This window comes from Bufo bufo, chromosome 2 (genome assembly GCF_905171765.1).
Source record: "Bufo bufo chromosome 2, aBufBuf1.1, whole genome shotgun sequence".
Taxonomy (NCBI): domain Eukaryota; kingdom Metazoa; phylum Chordata; class Amphibia; order Anura; family Bufonidae; genus Bufo; species Bufo bufo.
The window spans coordinates 829008297-829025815 of record NC_053390.1 but is presented as its reverse complement, the minus strand read 5'-3'; the positions used below and the strand labels follow the sequence as shown (position 1 = coordinate 829025815).

The 17519-nt window shown below is 41.6% G+C and overlaps 1 protein-coding gene across 2 annotated transcripts in view; it reads left to right on the top strand.

Moving 5' to 3' along the window:
- Positions 1–17519, top strand: part of SIGLEC1 (sialic acid binding Ig like lectin 1) — a 111429-nt gene that overhangs the window by 78063 nt on the left and 15847 nt on the right. For both annotated transcript variants that reach the window (XM_040419376.1, XM_040419377.1), the window contains exons 8-15: positions 6621–6878; positions 7970–8266; positions 10530–10787; positions 11433–11735; positions 12451–12705; positions 13231–13530; positions 16549–16803; positions 17163–17462. In XM_040419376.1, coding sequence (XP_040275310.1) covers positions 6621–6878; positions 7970–8266; positions 10530–10787; positions 11433–11735; positions 12451–12705; positions 13231–13530; positions 16549–16803; positions 17163–17462 — 2226 coding nt within the window. The remainder of the gene's footprint in view (positions 1–6620; positions 6879–7969; positions 8267–10529; positions 10788–11432; positions 11736–12450; positions 12706–13230; positions 13531–16548; positions 16804–17162; positions 17463–17519) is intronic.

The following is a 17519-nucleotide window of genomic DNA, read 5'->3' as shown; positions in this document are numbered from 1 at the left end:
GGTCTAGTGCTGTATTATAGGGTCTAGTGCTGTACTTTAAGGTCTAGTGCTGTACTATAAGGTCTAGTGCTGTACTACAAGGTCTAGTGCTGTACTATAGGGTCTAGTGCTGTACTATAAGGTCTAATGCTGTACTATAGGGTTTAGTGCTGTACTATAGGATCTAGTGATGTACTATAAGGTCTAGTGCTGTACTATAGGATCTAGTGCTGTACTATAAGGTCTAGTGCTGTACTATAGGATCTAGTGCTGTACTATAAGGTCTATTGCTGTACTATCGGATCTAGTGCTGTACTATAAGGTCTAGTGCTGTACTATAGGGTCTAGTGCTGTACTATAGGGTCTAGTGCTGTACTATAAGGTCTAGTGCTGTACTATAAGGTCTAGTGCTGTACTATAGTGTCTAGTGCTGTACTATGGGGTCTAGTGCTGTATTATAGGGTCTACTGCTGTACTATAAGGTCTAGTGCTATATTATAGGGTCTAGTGCTGTACTATAAGGTCTAGTGCTGTACTATAGGGTCTAGCGCTGTACTTTAGGGTCTAGTGCTGTATTATAGGGTCTAGTGCTGTACTTTAAGGTCTAGTGCTGTACTATAAGGTCTAGTGCTGTACTACAAGGTCTAGTGCTGTACTATAAGGTCTAGTGCTGTACTATCGGATCTAGTGCTGTACTATAAGGTCTAGTGCTGTACTATAGGGTCTAGTGCTGTACTATAGGGTCTAGTGCTGTACTATAGGATCTAGTGCTGTACTATAAGGTCTAGTGCTGTACTATAGGATCTAGTGCTGTACTATAAGGTCTAGTGCTGTACTATCGGATCTAGTGCTGTACTATAAGGTCTAGTGCTGTACTATAGGGTCTAGTGCTGTACTATAGGGTCTAGTGCTGTACTATAGGGTCTAGTGCTGTACTATAGGGTCTAGTGCTGTACTATAAGGTCTAGTGCTGTACTATGGGGTCTAGTGCTGTATTATAGGGTCTAGTGCTGTACTATAGGGTCTAGTGCTGTACTATAAAGTCTAGTGCTGTACTATAGGGTCTAGTGCTGTACTATAAGGTCTAGTGCTGTACTATAAGGTCTAGTGCTGTACTATAAGGTCTAGTGCTGTACTATAAGGTCTAGTGCTGTACTATAAGTTCTAGTGCTGTACTATAGGGTCTAGTGCTGTACTATAAGGTCTAGCGCTGTACTATAGGGTCTAGCGCTGTATTTTAGGGTCTAGCGCTGTACTTTAGGGTCTAGTGCTGTATTATACGGTCTAGTGCTGTACTATAGGGTCTAGTGCCTTACTATAGGGTCTAGTGCTGTACTATACGGTCTAGTGCTGTACTATAAGGTCTAGTGCTGTATTATAAGGTCTAGTGCTGTACTATAGGATCTAGTGCTGTACTATAAGGTCTAGTGCTGTACTATAGGAACTAGTGCTGTACTATAAGGTCTAGTGCTGTACTATAGGGTCTAGTGCTGTATTATAGGGTCTAGTGCTGTACTATAAGATCTAGTGCTGTACTATAGGGTCTAATGATCTACTATAGGGTCTAGTGCTGTACTATAAGGTCTAGTGCTGTACTATAGGGTCTAGTGCTGTACTATAGGGTCTAGTGCTGTACTATAGGGTCTAGTGCTGTACTATAAGGTCTAGTGCTGTACTATAAGGTCTAGTGCTGTACTATAGGGTCTAGTGCTGTACTATGGGGTCTAGTGCTGTATTATAGGGTCTACTGCTGTACTATAAGGTCTAGTGCTATATTATAGGGTCTAGTGCTGTACTATAAGGTCTAGTGCTGTACTATAGGGTCTAGCGCTGTACTTTAGGGTCTAGTGCTGTATTATAGGGTCTAGTGCTGTACTTTAAGGTCTAGTGCTGTACTATAAGGTCTAGTGCTGTACTACAAGGTCTAGTGCTGTACTATAGGGTCTAGTGCTGTACTATAAGGTCTAGTGCTGTACTATAGGGTTTAGTGCTGTACTATAGGATCTAGTGATGTACTATAAGGTCTAGTGCTGTACTATAGGATCTAGTGCTGTACTATAAGGTCTAGTGCTGTACTATAGGATCTAGTGCTGTACTATAAGGTCTAGTGCTGTACTATCGGATCTAGTGCTGTACTATAAGGTCTAGTGCTGTACTATAGGGTCTAGTGCTGTACTATAGGGTCTAGTGCTGTACTATAAGGTCTAGTGCTGTACTATAAGGTCTAGTGCTGTACTATAGGGTCTAGTGCTGTACTATAAGGTCTAGTGCTATATTATAGGGTCTAGTGCTGTACTATAAGGTCTAGTGCTGTACTATAGGGTCTAGCGCTGTACTTTAGGGTCTAGTGCTGTATTATAGGGTCTAGTGCTGTACTTTAAGGTCTAGTGCTGTACTATAAGGTCTAGTGCTGTACTACAAGGTCTAGTGCTGTACTATAAGGTCTATTGCTGTACTATCGGATCTAGTGCTGTACTATAAGGTCTAGTGCTGTACTATAGGGTCTAGTGCTGTACTATAGGGTCTAGTGCTGTACTATAGGATCTAGTGCTGTACTATAAGGTCTAGTGCTGTACTATAGGATCTAGTGCTGTACTATAAGGTCTATTGCTGTACTATCGGATCTAGTGCTGTACTATAAGGTCTAGTGCTGTACTATAGGGTCTAGTGCTGTACTATAGGGTCTAGTGCTGTACTATAGGGTCTAGTGCTGTACTATAGGGTCTAGTGCTGTACTATAAGGTCTAGTGCTGTACTATGGGGTCTAGTGCTGTATTATAGGGTCTAGTGCTGTACTATAGGGTCTAGTGCTGTACTATAAGGTCTAGTGCTGTACTATAGGGTCTAGTGCTGTACTATAAGGTCTAGTGCTGTACTATAAGGTCTAGTGCTGTACTATAAGGCCTAGTGCTGTACTATAAGGTCTAGTGCTGTACTATAAGTTCTAGTGCTGTACTATAGGGTCTAGTGCTGTACTATAAGGTATAGTGCTGTACAATAGGATCTAGTGCTGTACTATAGGGTCTAGTGCTGTACTATAGGATCTAGTGCTGTACTATAAGGTCTAGTGCTGTACTATCGGATCTAGTGCTGTACTATAAGGTCTAGTGCTGTACTATAGGGTCTAGTGCTGTACTATAGGGTCTAGTGCTGTACTATAGGGTCTAGTGCTGTACTATAGGGTCTAGTGCTGTACTATAAGGTCTAGTGCTGTACTATGGGGTCTAGTGCTGTATTATAGGGTCTAGTGCTGTACTATAGGGTCTAGTGCTGTACTATAAAGTCTAGTGCTGTACTATAGGGTCTAGTGCTGTACTATAGGGTCTAGTGCTGTACTATAGGGTCTAGTGCTGTACTATAAGGTATTTTGCTGTACTATAGGGTCTAGTGCTGTAATATAATGTCTAGTGCTGTACTATAAGGTCTAGTGCTGTACTATAGGGTCTAGTGCTGTACTATAGGGTCTAGTGCTGTACTATAGGGTCTAGTGCTGTACTATAGGGTCTAGTGCTGTACTATAGGGTCTAGTGCTGTACTATAGGGTCTAGTGCTGTATTATAGGGTCTAGTGCTGTACTATAGGGTCTAGTGCTGTACTATAAGGTCTAGTGTTGTACTATAAGGTCTAGTGCTGTACTATAGGGTCTAGTGCTGTACTATAAGGTCTTTTGCTGTACTATAGGGTCTAGTGCTGTACTATAATGTCTAGTGCTGTACTATAGGGTCTAGTGCTGTACTATAGGGTCTAGCGCTGTACTTTAGGGTCTAGTGCTTTATTATAAGGTCTAGTGCTGTACTATAAGGTCTAGTGCTGTACTATAGGGTATAGCGCTGTACTATAGGGTCTAATGATCTACTATTGGGTCTAGTGCTGTACTATGGGGTCTAGTGCTGTACTATGGGGTCTAGTGCTGTACTATGGGGTCTAGTGCTGTACTATAGGGTCTAGTGCTGTACTATAGGGTCTAGTGCTGTACTATAAGGTCTAGTGCTGTACTATGGGGTCTAGTGCTGTATTATAGGGTCTATTGCTTTACTATAGGGTATAGTGTGTTCTATAGGGTCTAGTGCTGTACTATAAGGTCTAGTGCTGTACTATAAGGTCTAGTGCTGTACTATAGGGTCTAGTGCTGTATTATAGGGTCTAGTGCTGTACTATAGGGTCTAGCGCTGTACTATAGGGTCTAATGATCTTCTATAGGGTCTAGTGCTGTACTATAGGGTCTAGTGCTGTACTATAAGGTCTAGTGCTGTACTATAGGGTCTAGTGCTGTACTATAAGGTCTAGTGCTGTATTATAGGGTCTAGTGCTGTACTATAGGGTCTAGTGCTGTACTATAGGGTCTAGTGATGTACTATAGGGTCTAGTGCTGTACTATAAGGTCTAGTGCTGTACTATAAGGTCTAGTGCTGTACTATAGGGTCTAATGATCTTCTATACGGTCTAGTGCTGTACTATAAGGGTCTAGTGCTGTACTATAGGGTCTAATGATCTTCTATACGGTCTAGTGCTGTACTATAAAGTCTAGTGCTGTACTATAGGGTCTAGTGCTGTACTGTAAGGTCTAGTGCTATACTGTAGGGTCTAGTGATGTAGTATAGGGTCTAGTGCTGTACTATAGGGTCTAGTGATGTACTATAGGGTCTAGTGCTGTATTATAGTGTCTATTGCTGTACTATAAGGTCTAGTGCTATACTATAGGGTCTAGTGATGTAGTATAGGGTCTAGTGCTGTACTATAGGGTCTAGTGATGTACTATAGGGTCTATTGCTGTACTATATGGTCTAGTGATGTACTATAAGGTCTAGTGATGTAGTATAGGGTCTAGTGCTGTACTATAGGGTTTAGTGATGTACTGTAAGGTCTAGTGCTGTACTATAAGGTCGAGTGCTGTGCTATAAGGTCTAGTGCTGTAATATAAGGTCTAGTGCTGTACTATAGGGTCTAGTGATGTACTATAGGGTCTAGTGATGTACTATAAAGTCTAGTGCTGTATTAAGGGGTCTAGTGCTGTACCATAGGGTCTAGTAATGTATTAAGGGGTCTAGTGCTGTACTTAGGGGCGTAGCTGCCCTGGTTCAAGAGTTTAGCTTGGGCCTTCCCCGCTTCCCTCAGTGCTTTGTGATGGGGCAGGGTGCACCAAGCCTTTCTGCTGCCTGAGGTAAAAATTTAAACCCCCCCCCCTCCATACCAAATGTACAACCCAACCCCTTAACTCCAGTCCTGCTGTTAAAGGGGTTGTCCTTTTTTTTTTCTTTTACTACTGGAGTGCCGGCAGGCATGGCATGGCAGCACCCCCCTGTGTAGCTGAAAGCCTGATACTCGGGGCAGCGGCCAGCAGGACTCAAGAGTCAGCTGCCTAGGGCCTCCTAGGAGCAACTGGGCCCGGGGCAGCTGCCCCTTTTTCCCCTTGTTAAAGACGGCCCTGCCCTCACAGTATTAGTGCTCCCCAAAATCCCACCAATAGAAATAATTATCTGCCAGAGTGCACTTAGTGTTAACAGTACCCCTAATAGTAATAATGCCTCCATAGTGCCCATACTAGTAATCATATTTCCCGTAGTCCCCATTAGTAATAATTCTTCTTACAATGTGTAAAAGTAAAAAAAATCCCCCTTATAATGTGCACCAGTACAAAAATAAGCCCTATAATGTGTGACAATACAAAAAATACCCCTTTCCCATCACATCAGACTCCCATATCAGAGCTCAAATCAGATCCTCAAATCAAAGCACTATATCAGATCCTCAGACCCTCATATCAGATCCTCAAACCCTCATATCAGATAAAACCCTCATATCAGATCCTCAACTCCATTATCAGATCCTCAGATCCCCTTACAAGATCATTAGACCCCATATCAGATCCTCAAATCCCCATATCAGATCCTCAGACCCTCATATGAGATCCTCAGACCCCCATATCAGATCCTCAGACCCCCATGTCAGATCCTCAAACCCCCTTATAAGATACTCAGACCCTCTTAACAGATACTCAGACCCTCAGACCCCCTTATCAGATGCTCAGACCATCATATCAGACCCCCATATCAGATGTTCAGGCCCCTATATCAGATGTTCAGAGCCCCATATCAGATGCTCAGGCCCCATTATCGATGCTCACGCCCCCATATCAGATGCTAAGACCCCCATATCAGATACTCACAACCTCATATCAGATGCTCAAACCCCCATATCAAATGCTAAAACCCTCATGAGACCTCAAATCAGGTTTAAAATGCTGCTCTACATGTCCAGCGTCCTCTCCTGCAGTGTCCGCTCATTGGTCTTCTCCGGCCCGTGCTGCACTGTCACCTGACTGCATGCAGCATCAGGTCATAGTCCACTCTGTATGTCCTGACGCTGTATGCAGTCAGGACAGTGCAGCGCGGCCCTGAGCCGACAAGGGAGAAGGGGTGAGCACAGTACTTCTCTCTTTGCCCCCCCCCCCCACCCCATAATAGAAGTGCTCACTAGTATTCAAGAATAAGCCTCCTCCCTCGCTGGGCCCCTGTGCAGCTGAATTGACTGCACAGGCGGTATGTCCTTCCATGTGTTACCCTCTATTTCTTCTGCTAAGGTTCTCCAATGTCTTAACATACAATATACAGAGACTAATCTGTCTCATACATGTGTTACAGCGGCTAGAGTGGTCATCACACCATCGCCTGAAACAGAGGAAGGAAAAGAGGTCACCTTGACCTGTATGGCAACCCGAGGCTCTGAGGAAGAAACCACATATTCCTGGTATAAGGACAGCAGGAGTTTTAAAGAAGACATGAATGGGAAAGAGCTTGTCCTCCCCAGACTGTCCCGAACAGATGCAGGTTCCTATTTCTGCAAAGCTCATGACACCAGAGGCACCAGCACCTCCCCATCGGTGACACTGCACGTGCTATGTAAGTTTCATTTCTCCTAATTACTTAGAGACTGAGCTTGGGATTTCGTAATAATTACATCCGATATAGACCTATGTCAATGGTGGTTTTAAAACCCTAGCGCTGCAAATAAATTCATCTTTTTTTGAAGCTTTGTTATCTAGATGGATTTTATGAAATATCTCCTCTGATATTTCCTTCCTTCTTTCCTTCCCTCCCCCAAATCAAATCGCACAAAATTTGGGTTAGTTAAAATAAGAATTTTTTGGAAAAATTTAGCTTGAATTTGCGAATTTTAGTTTCTAGGTACAATATTACTTGGTTCTGGGACGACCATTGCAACTTGAGACCGTAACTCTGGAAAAACTGGTAAATGGTTATGAAGCCCCCCCCAAAATGTCAACTCAAAATAGAAAAAAACATCACAACTTAAAGCCAGATAAGCACAACACTAAAACAGCTAAGTGAATTCAGAATATAAAAGTCATAAATTGCTTCTGGAAGCTAAATTACTGTATACGGTGAGGATAGGAGTTCAGGGTACCAGTGATGTCCATTGGAGCAGTTCATCCTGAGCTAACGAGTATCATGGAATATGCAGTACCGCACTACAATAGGGAGGCACTATCGGACAGCCAATCAGTGCGGGTGTTTTACTAGTCATGTGAGTGATGTTCCAGCTAATTACACGTGCCGTAGACATGGTGCTGCAGACCAGTAATGTCTAAGGCATTGGATGTTGAGCATGGTTTCAAGTTACAATGGCCAAGGAAAAAATTGCATGTTGAAAATGTTGCAAATATTTTATTCTGAGGCCATTGAATCTGGAGGGACCTGTATAAATATAAGGAAATAGTTATTTTTCCAAAAAGTATTTTTTTTAGTCAGCTCAAGAGATTCAAAGAAGAAGAGAGTTTTCCAGGTAATTGGCATTCTTTTGATTTGGGTCGAATTTATTTTGGACCCAAATCGAATTGATTGGCCAGTTCTGCCCGAATTGGACCCAAATCAATGTAATAAATGTGAATGTGGAGCTTTGTGAATGTTATCATTATAGTGCATCTTCTTCCTTTTAATGAACAGGAGGACAATAATCAGAATTTTTTTTGCAGTTCCACCTAGAGACCTCTCAGTAAATTCACTTGTATCAAGTGGAGGTATTTCACAGGCGGTTATTCGGTGCACCGTGGACAGTGATCCTCCATCACAGATGCTCCTCTATCGAGACAGGACTTTGCTGGCTTCAAGCACCAAAGTTATTTCCAACAACAGATATGAAGTTTCCCTTTCAACTAATTCTTTACAGTTACAAATCCAGAACGTTGTGTTTGAGGATGAAGGGGAATACATCTGCTTAGCAAACAACTCATATGGACAGATGACGGGAGCCTTAGTATTTTCTGCAGAGAGTAAGTGTGTACGCTTTTTTTTCTTCCAGACTGCTTAGCCAAACTCCATAAAAATGATGACTTAGTAGAAACTTTCCACCTTAGACAGTCAATCTTCAGTCTATGCTAGACATGATAAGAGTTAAATCTGGTTTCTGCATGCAGTTTTTAAAGCCAATTTCCACACCCATTGCCCTAATAGTCCCGTTTATATTCTGTTGTGAGATGTTTATGCTATATGTGTCTAGATGTGGTTAAATTGCAGATTCAAATTTTAGCTTTTAATACAGAATTACCAGAACCTTTACTAATGTAGGAAATTAACAGGCTGCAGCATTTATTTTGTGTCCCCTCCATAGGTTTTCCCTGCAGAGCTTTGCTCCCAATCACCAGTGTGCAGGAAACTAGCAGGTCACCATTCACTTGAGTTGTAATTCTGTACAAAGTGGGTGGCTAGGAGAAAATTCAAGCTGAATGAGTCTTTGAAAATTAGAAGTTTGTCAGAAGTCTTGGGGGGCAGATCTGCGACAATCAACTGCTTGTTGTGGCTGTCAGAGTGGTTGCATGTGATATGTGGTTATATGAAATAAAAAATAAAATAGGGGGTGTCTCTGTAGAAACACAGATGTGACCTCCTGTACCTTTAGACTGGGCTCAAGATATCCCAATATGTCAAGAGTTTGCCAGGCCAAGTTACTGTACATGGCTGTAATGGGAGGATTACCATTATGACCAGTTGGCCTGTTCGAGCTATCAGTGAGGCAGTAAACTGAGCCGATCAAGTTCCTGGCTAGTGGCATTCACAAACTGGACGGAGCCTGACTAACATCTGGTAGGCTCCACCACCCCAAGTCATACGTGAATGCTACTAGTAGAGCAGTGCTGGGGCCTGATAGATGCCGGACCGACCGCATGTGATGCTGCTGTCATGAGTGCTCTGACGAGGCCCAGCATGAAGTACAGTCTCAGTGCCAGGCCCATTATATGTCAGTGGAGACGGGGGGAAAGTTACTAGGGGCACTATAGGGAGATTACCTGGGGGAAGTGGGGGCATAAACATTACTGGGGGCAGTGGTAGGACATTAATAGAGGCAGTGGGGGAAATTACTGGGGTAGTAGGGGTTTCCAGATCCAAAGTTTGCCCTGGGGCCCATAGAACTCTACTGCCTGCACGTCAACCACCTGTGTACCGACCTTGGACTGTTTTCTCGATTAGCCTCTAATTAATTTTTTTTTTAATGATTCTTTTGATTTTCTGACTGTTCTGGCACTCTTTCCTGGTTCTGACCCTGCTTGTCTACTACTCTTTGTACACTGGTCTTTCTGGGAGATCTGATTGTAATGATCTCGCACCAGTTTTCTGCAACCTTTCTCGGCAGATATAACCTTAGCAACTAAGGCTACTTTCACACTCGCGTTTTGTGCGAATCCGTCGTGTACGGATCCGTTCAGATAATACAACCATCTGCATCCGTTCAGAACATCCGTTTGTATTATCTGTAACATAGCCGATCCGTCTTGAACACCATTAAAAGTCAATTGAGGACAGATCCGTTTTCTGTTGTGCCAGATTGTGTCAGTGAAAACGGTTCCGTCCCCATTGACTTACATTGTGTGCCAGGACAGATCCGTTTGGCTCAGTTTCATCAGACGGACACCAAAACGCTGCAAGCAGCGTTTTGGTGTCCATCTCCAAAGCAGAATTGAGATTGAACTGACGCAAACTGATGCATTCTGAGCAGATCCTTTTCCATTCAGAATGCATTAGGGCAAAACTGATCCGTTTTGGATCACTTGTGAGAGCCCTGAACGGATCTCACAAACTGAAACCCAAAACACGAGTGTGAAAGTAGCCTAAGTCCATCTGGCCTTGTGGCATGCTCTGGTGAAGAACCAAGGGGTTGCTTTAACTTCCTACCAACCAAAGTGCTTAAAGAAACCTGGTAGCAGTTTGCTGGCTGTGGTTTTGGACAATGACCATAGTTTTTCCTTACAAAGTGTCTGAGCAAGAATGTATTAAATTTGAATATTGGAAAATGAGAGTCCTTAACAAAATTTGAGGAAGTGTAAGGCTGTACACATGTTCTCCATGGGCTGTGATTAGCGTGGCAGCTCAAATACTTGATTGGGGAAGAGAATTAATAGACAAAATCCTGGGATAAAATTGTACGAGTATTTATGTCAAATCATTTTGGATAGATATGGAATATTTATATAGTGTGGTCAAACAGTAAAAAAATTTCTTCTACATTCTTATTCTCAAAATTTCTCCAAATTAAAATAGCGGCAAAAATTGTTGTATCTCCACCTGGTGATGTTCAAGAGGGAAGCGGAGTGAATCTAACCTGCTTTCTCAAGACTATGTCAGAAAACGTAAAGTACTCCTACACCTGGTATAAAAACAACATTCTATACCTGGAAGGATGGAGCAGTGTCTTAGAAATGTCACAAGTCTCCAGTTTGGATTCTGGTTTTTATTATTGCAAAGCGTGGAACAATGAGAGCAGCAAGAGCTCAGCCGCGGTCAGCCTGAACGTTGCATGTGAGTAGACTGTGCACTCTCATTGGTGTGATCATTAGTGAAAAGGTCAAAACCATTTCTGATTTCCGTATGGAAAGTGCATCAAGAATTGACATGTTGACAAAGAAAATGTGCCATATAGACGAGCTGTGCTTTTTGCCATTGAATTGAAGCGTATGTAAACTCAATGCAAGGACAGAAGAATCACCAGGCCATTAACTGGACAATGAAGCAATTGAAAAAAGGGTTGATCTAGCATCGAAGAAATAAATATTAAAATCCAGATTAAAAATATATTAAAAATACATGTCCACTGGTAGATAGCCTTTTGCTTACGCGTTTCAGGCCTCTGGAGCCCTTAATCATAGCATAAACAGTATTTTTTTTTATCTGATAACTTTTTTATCTGGATTAATAACACATATGGATTTTAATATTTATTTCTTCTGTGCTCGATCAACGTTTTTTTTCAATTGCTGCAGAATGGTGCCATTTTGCAGACTGAGCATAGATATTTTTTTTCGTTTTATCCTGAAGTCCAATAGTAATGACATGGCACAAAACAATTTAACGTATGAGTTTTATTTATACCCATGATTTTTAATACAAACCACTTGGAATCTGTTTCTAACAACAGATACATTTTCCTCCTCTCTCACTGCACAGATGGACCAAGGCATCTCAATGTGATGTCCTTTCAAGACACGGCAGAGGGAAAATCCGCCTTTATTCGGTGTACTGTAGACAGTTTCCCATCTGCTGAAATGTCCCTTTATAAAGAAGACCGATTGGTTGCTTCCAGCAGATATGAGGACTTTGTGAGAGATGAGCGATACCAGGTTACGTCATCCCGTAATGAGCTGACTGTGAATATTAAGAATCTAAAGCTGGAGGATGAAGGAAAATACAACTGTACCTCCAAAAACAGCATTGGATCAACTTCTCAATCAATGCATTTCAATGTGCAGAGTAAGTTCTACTGTAAAGCTCGAGGTCTCCTCATGTCTTGTATGCTCATTCAATGTATCACCTGCAAACAGCCTCCTCTGTAAAGTTAGCAATAAAAGAGTGAGGAACTAGCTTTTCCTACAAGGAATGAGGACAAAGGTGGGCAAGCGATTACTGGGCCTTTCTGTATAAGAATAAGACAGTAAAATGGCCTGAACCGACATTGGTAGGTTGCCTTCTGGATAAGCCCTATGGTCTATGTACAAGTATGCTGGCATTGCTACTCTAAAAGTGTCCACACATATGAACGTGTCTATTTAGGCCAAAACTGTGTATCTGGCTGGCCTGACGCTCTTCCAAGATTTTGGAAACGGAAGTATTGGGCGTGTCTGTTCAAATGCGAGATAAGCCACTACCAGGGGTGTCTAGGGATGGCTCTTTCCCCTCTTTTCATAGGGGGAGGCTGAACTGAGCATGTATGTGCATGGGGAACTCAAGAAGCATAGCTGTCGGCAAAGTGGAATTCTACCAACAGCTAATGAAGGTGTTTGGCCTCAATCCATATTTAGCTACTAAAGAGAAGTATGAATTCACTTAATCAACCCTATGGGAACTGTAAGGTTGCCATTAGTGGTGGCTATCTAAAGTCATGTTAAATATCAAGGAGAAGGGCACTGGGTGGCTATAGTAGACTTCAATTTAATATGTGAAAACTAACATGTTACTTCCTTTTTAGCTGCAAGAGTTCTGGTATCTCCATCTATGGAAGTTTGGGAAGGTTCCCAGGTGACTATGACATGTAACTTTTTGAAGTCGCAGTTGGAGGACACCGAATACATTTGGTACAAGGACAGCAAGTGGCTTAAGAAGACAGGAGACAACTCACTGGTGTTTGACCAAGCAAAGGGCAGTGACACTGGGTATTATCATTGTGTTGTGCAGAGAACTGAGGACAGCAGTGTCTCTCCATCAGTCTTCCTTCATGTGTCTTGTAAGTAAGGGCATTGATTAAGCATTTTCCAACTTTATGTAATCTAAATGTTCGAAACAAAAAGAATCCAAAATAAAAATAAATTTTCTAAACAATGATTCATTAACTGATTCAATCTCAGAATTCTAACAATTAGAAATTTCACACATCTATAAAAGGTCCCAAATTTTCAAGCCAAATATTAAACTGCACTCTTTGGTGAGATACAGCAGAACAGTTGTTCCTGCCATAGCTATCATAACTAACCATTCAGTGATTGATCTCAGTCAGCAGCCATTGGCTCTCCAGAGGTGCTCTCCCCCACGTAACTAGGAACTGTTTCAAGAATCTTCATTGATTATGGAGAAATATCTATGCTGAGGTAGTAAAGTCCAAGATACAGTTGATATTGACCTATAAGCTAGCAAATATAACATCTTTGCTCGGGTTTTAATGAATGGATGGCAGCCCTAAAAGACTGTATTCTAAAACATAAAATTTGCATTTACAAATGCACAGCTCTAGAGGAAATATTTTGTTTTTCAGATGGTCCACGAACACCAGTAATGTCATCATTTTGGGAAGCACAGAACAACCAGATTGGCATCATTCAGTGCTCAGTAGACAGTGACCCACCATCCAGCTTCGCTTTGTTCTTCAGAGGGATGATGGTATGGTCATCAAACTCCAAGGAATCCCCGAGTGGCAGCATAAGAGTATCCTCTTCACGAAATAGGATGAAGATGGAGATCAGTGAAGTGAGGCTGGAGGATGAAGGAACATATCTTTGTGTAGCAAACAATTCCGTTGGAGAGTCAAGAGCAACAATCAACTTTACTGCCCAGAGTATGATAGTCTACTATACATTTTCTCTCTTTTCCTGCTCTTTTTTAGAGTTCAAAAATGTTTTTTCCTAATAGAAATAAATTTGATTGTTTCCATCTACTTACAGTTGCAAGAAAAAGTATGTGAACCCTTTGGAATGATATGGATTTCTGCACAAATTGGTCATAAAATGTGATCTGATCTTCATCTAAGTCACAACAATAGACAATCACAGTCTGCTTAAACTAATAACACACAAAGAATTAAATGTTACCATGTTTTTATTGAACACACCATGTAAACATTCACAGTGCAGGTGGAAAAAGTATGTGAACCCTTGGATTTAATAACTGGTTGAACCTCCTTTGGCAGCAATAACTTCAACCAAACGTTTCCTGTAGTTGCAGATCAGACGTGCACAACGGTCAGGAGTAATTCTTGACCATTCCTCTTTACAGAACTGTTTCAGTTCAGCAATATTCTTGGGATGTCTGGTGTGAATCGCTTTCTTGAGCTCATGCCACAGCATCTCAATCGGGTTGAGGTCAGGACTCTGACTGGGCCACTCCAGAAGGCGGATTTTCTTCTGTTTAAGCCATTCTGTTGTTGATTTACTTCTATGCTTTGGGTAGTTGTCCTGTTGCAACACCCATCTTCTGTTGAGCTTCAGCTGGTGGACAGATGGCCTTAAGTTCTCCTGCAAAATGTCTTGATAAATTTGGGAATTCATTATTCCTTCGATGATAGCAATCCGTCCAGGCCCTGACGCAGCAAAGTAGCCCCAAACCATGATGCCCCACCACCATACTTCACAGTTGGGATGAGGTTTTGATGTTGGTGTGCTGTGCCTCTTTTTCTCCACACATAGTGTTCTGTGTTTCTTCCAAACAACTCCACTTTGGTTTCATCTGTCCACAGAATATTTTGCCAGTACTGCTGTGGAACATCCAGGTGCTCTTGTGCAAACTGTAAACGTGCAGCAATGTTTTTTTGGACAGCTGTGGCTTCCTCTGTGGTATCCTCCCATGAAATCCATTCTTGTTTAGTGTTTTACTTATCGTATATTTGCTAACAGGGATTTTAGCATATGCCAGAGACTTTTGTAAGTCTTTAGCTGACACTCTAGGATTCTTCTTCACCTCATTGAGCAGTCTGCGCTGTGCTCTTGCAGTCATCTTTACAGGACGGCCACTCCTGGGGAGAGTAGCAGCAGTGCTGAACTTTCTCCATTTATAGACAATTAGTCTTACCGTGGACTGATGAACAGCAAGGCTTTTGGAGATACTTTTATAACCCTTTCCAGCTTTATGCAAGTCAACAATTCTTAATCGTAGGTCTTCTGAGAGCTCTTTTGTGCGAGGCATCATTCACATCAGGCAATGCTTCTTGTGAAAAGCAAACCCAGAACTGGTGTGTGTGTTTTTTTTTTATAGGGCAGGGCAGCTGTAACCAACATCTCCAATCTCATCTCATTGATTGGACTCCAGTTGGCTGACACCTCACTCCAATTAGCTTTTGGAGATGTCATTAGTCTAGGGGTTCACATACTTTTTCCACCTGCACTGTGAATGTTTACATGGTGTGTTCAATAAAAACATGGTAACATTTAATTCTTTGTGTGTTATTAGTTTAAGCAGACTGTGATTGTCTATTGTTGTGACTTAGATGAAGATCAGATCACATTTTATGACCAATTTGTGCAGAAATCCATATCATTCCAAAGGGTTCACATACTTTTTCTTGCAACTGTATATGGAGCCAGCATATTGTGCTGTGATATACAGAGATTGTCATCATCACTGTCCCAAATGGGGACCTCATACTCACATAAACACCATAAGGACAAATTTCATAGTAAGCCAATTAGCCTGTCAGTACGTTTTGTGTCTGTGTGCGGTGCAAAATCAGAGCAAACAGAGGAAGCCCATGCAGATATTCTTAGTCATATTCAAAACCATCATTCTATTGCCGAAAGGCACTAGTGCTGACAGTCAATAGAGCCATATAGTGCCTGTGTATGCCACTGATGGCACCATACGTGGCACACTGAGTGCCTATAACACAGATCCATAGGGGCTTTGTATGTCACTGTACAGGCTCCGTGCTCATGGCTCTCTTGAGCTCGAGCTATTAGGAGTAGAAACCCAGCGTTGTTAAGCTTTCTATGCACGCTCTGATTTATGCTAAATAATCACTGGCCCCGTGGGTCAACTGTTAACCACACAGAGACTACTCCAAATGGTAGGGGCTTTGTAAATTCCCTACAGTTAAATCTAGATCCCTGTATGAGGGTTAAAGGCTGAATATGAGGGGACTTCCAGGATAACATCATTAGGTGTAGCCCCAAGCCATATCCCTTAGTTAACACAATGGTTCCACAACCACATTGTTATAAATAATAAAGCAGATTACCATTACTACAGTTAACTCTCTTTTTTGTTATTTTGAGGTTTAATCTACATTTACATTATCTTTTTGTAGTCTTTACTTATCAGGCTTTGCTGTAATGCATTTTTAACTAATGCCAGTTTGAAAATGCAGAAAGAAAAAAGATTATTTTAACTTTAAAAGATCAGAAGTAGATTATTATAGCCTAGAATATTGTGTGCTTACTAGCTGAGTTATACATTTATGTAGTAGGTGTGTTTTTCTGATTTTTAAAAATGTGTGCAGAGATCACTTGCTAATGTACAGTCTGTATCTGATTACATCTGATCTAAGGTTCACTTCATGTCCAAACTTTCCACCAGATGTATATGGCAAATACTTCCAGTGGAAGGCTCTTTCACTATATTTATTTATCGTCCAGAGCAAGCACTGGTAACATAAAAACAACTGTGCTGCACAGGGCTTAGCATGAAAATAAATGTACATACTTGTGAGATATGGTGCTGTCATGTGGTGAGCATTCAGACACATTTAGGTACCTTTTATCATATATTTTATAAGATCAGAAAACCCCTATAAGTATAGAGCTGATATTATGTGATCTGCAAGGTAAATGTTTCTTATTCTCTCAGTTTCTCGTGTTGTTTTCAGCCACCAGGATTGTGATCAGTCCCTCATCAGTGGTTCAAGAAGGACAGGCTGTGAACCTGACATGTGAAGTCACTACTGATGATTCAAGTGCAGTGACGTACACGTGGTATAAAAATGGCATCAAGTACTCAGTAGGTTCCATAACGATCCTGCAGTTCAGTAATGTGACCCGTGAGGACAGAGGATCTTTTCAATGCAGTGTTCAGAGCCACCACGGAATTAAAAGTTCCCAGTCTGTTACCTTAAATGTTCTATGTAAGTATGCATTGGTTGAGGTGGCAAGTGTAATACAGTACTTCAAATTATAGCTATTCCACATACCTATAAAGCATAAATGTAGATATCAGAGGCGTAACTATAATTAATGGGGCCCCATGGCAAAATAACGAAATGAAAACAGCAGTGTAAGCAGCAAAAAGTATAGGTATGTGTACACACAATTAATCTGAAAACCCACATTATAGCAAAAAGCTGCCATATTGTTGTTCCATACAGAAAGGTACAATATTCTTGCACCTTTTTGGGCCCTCTCCACCTCTGGGCCCCAAGGGAAGTGCTATGGCTGCTGTTGGTATATGTACACCCATTGTAGATTTCTCACTTTTTCTGTACAGATCCTCCAAAAAACATGGACATAAAATCATTTTTGGATATGGAGCACAGCAAGGTAGCCATCATTCTAGGCAGCGTTGACAGTAATCCACCAGCAGATTTGTCTTTGTATAAAGATGGACAACTCATAGCTTCTTCAACCAAAGGAAGAAGGTCCAGCGAAAGGATGAAAGCTTACTTCTTACCAGACATGTTGAGACTGGAAATCACAAACATCAAGTCCACTGATCAAGGAAGCTATGTTTTCACTGCCGAGAACACCCTGGGAAGGAACCAAGCCTCCGTTATCTTTAATGTGGAAGGTAACTAAGATCAGCTAAAGTTATGAAAAGGTTGTCAGACACAAAAAAAATACCCTT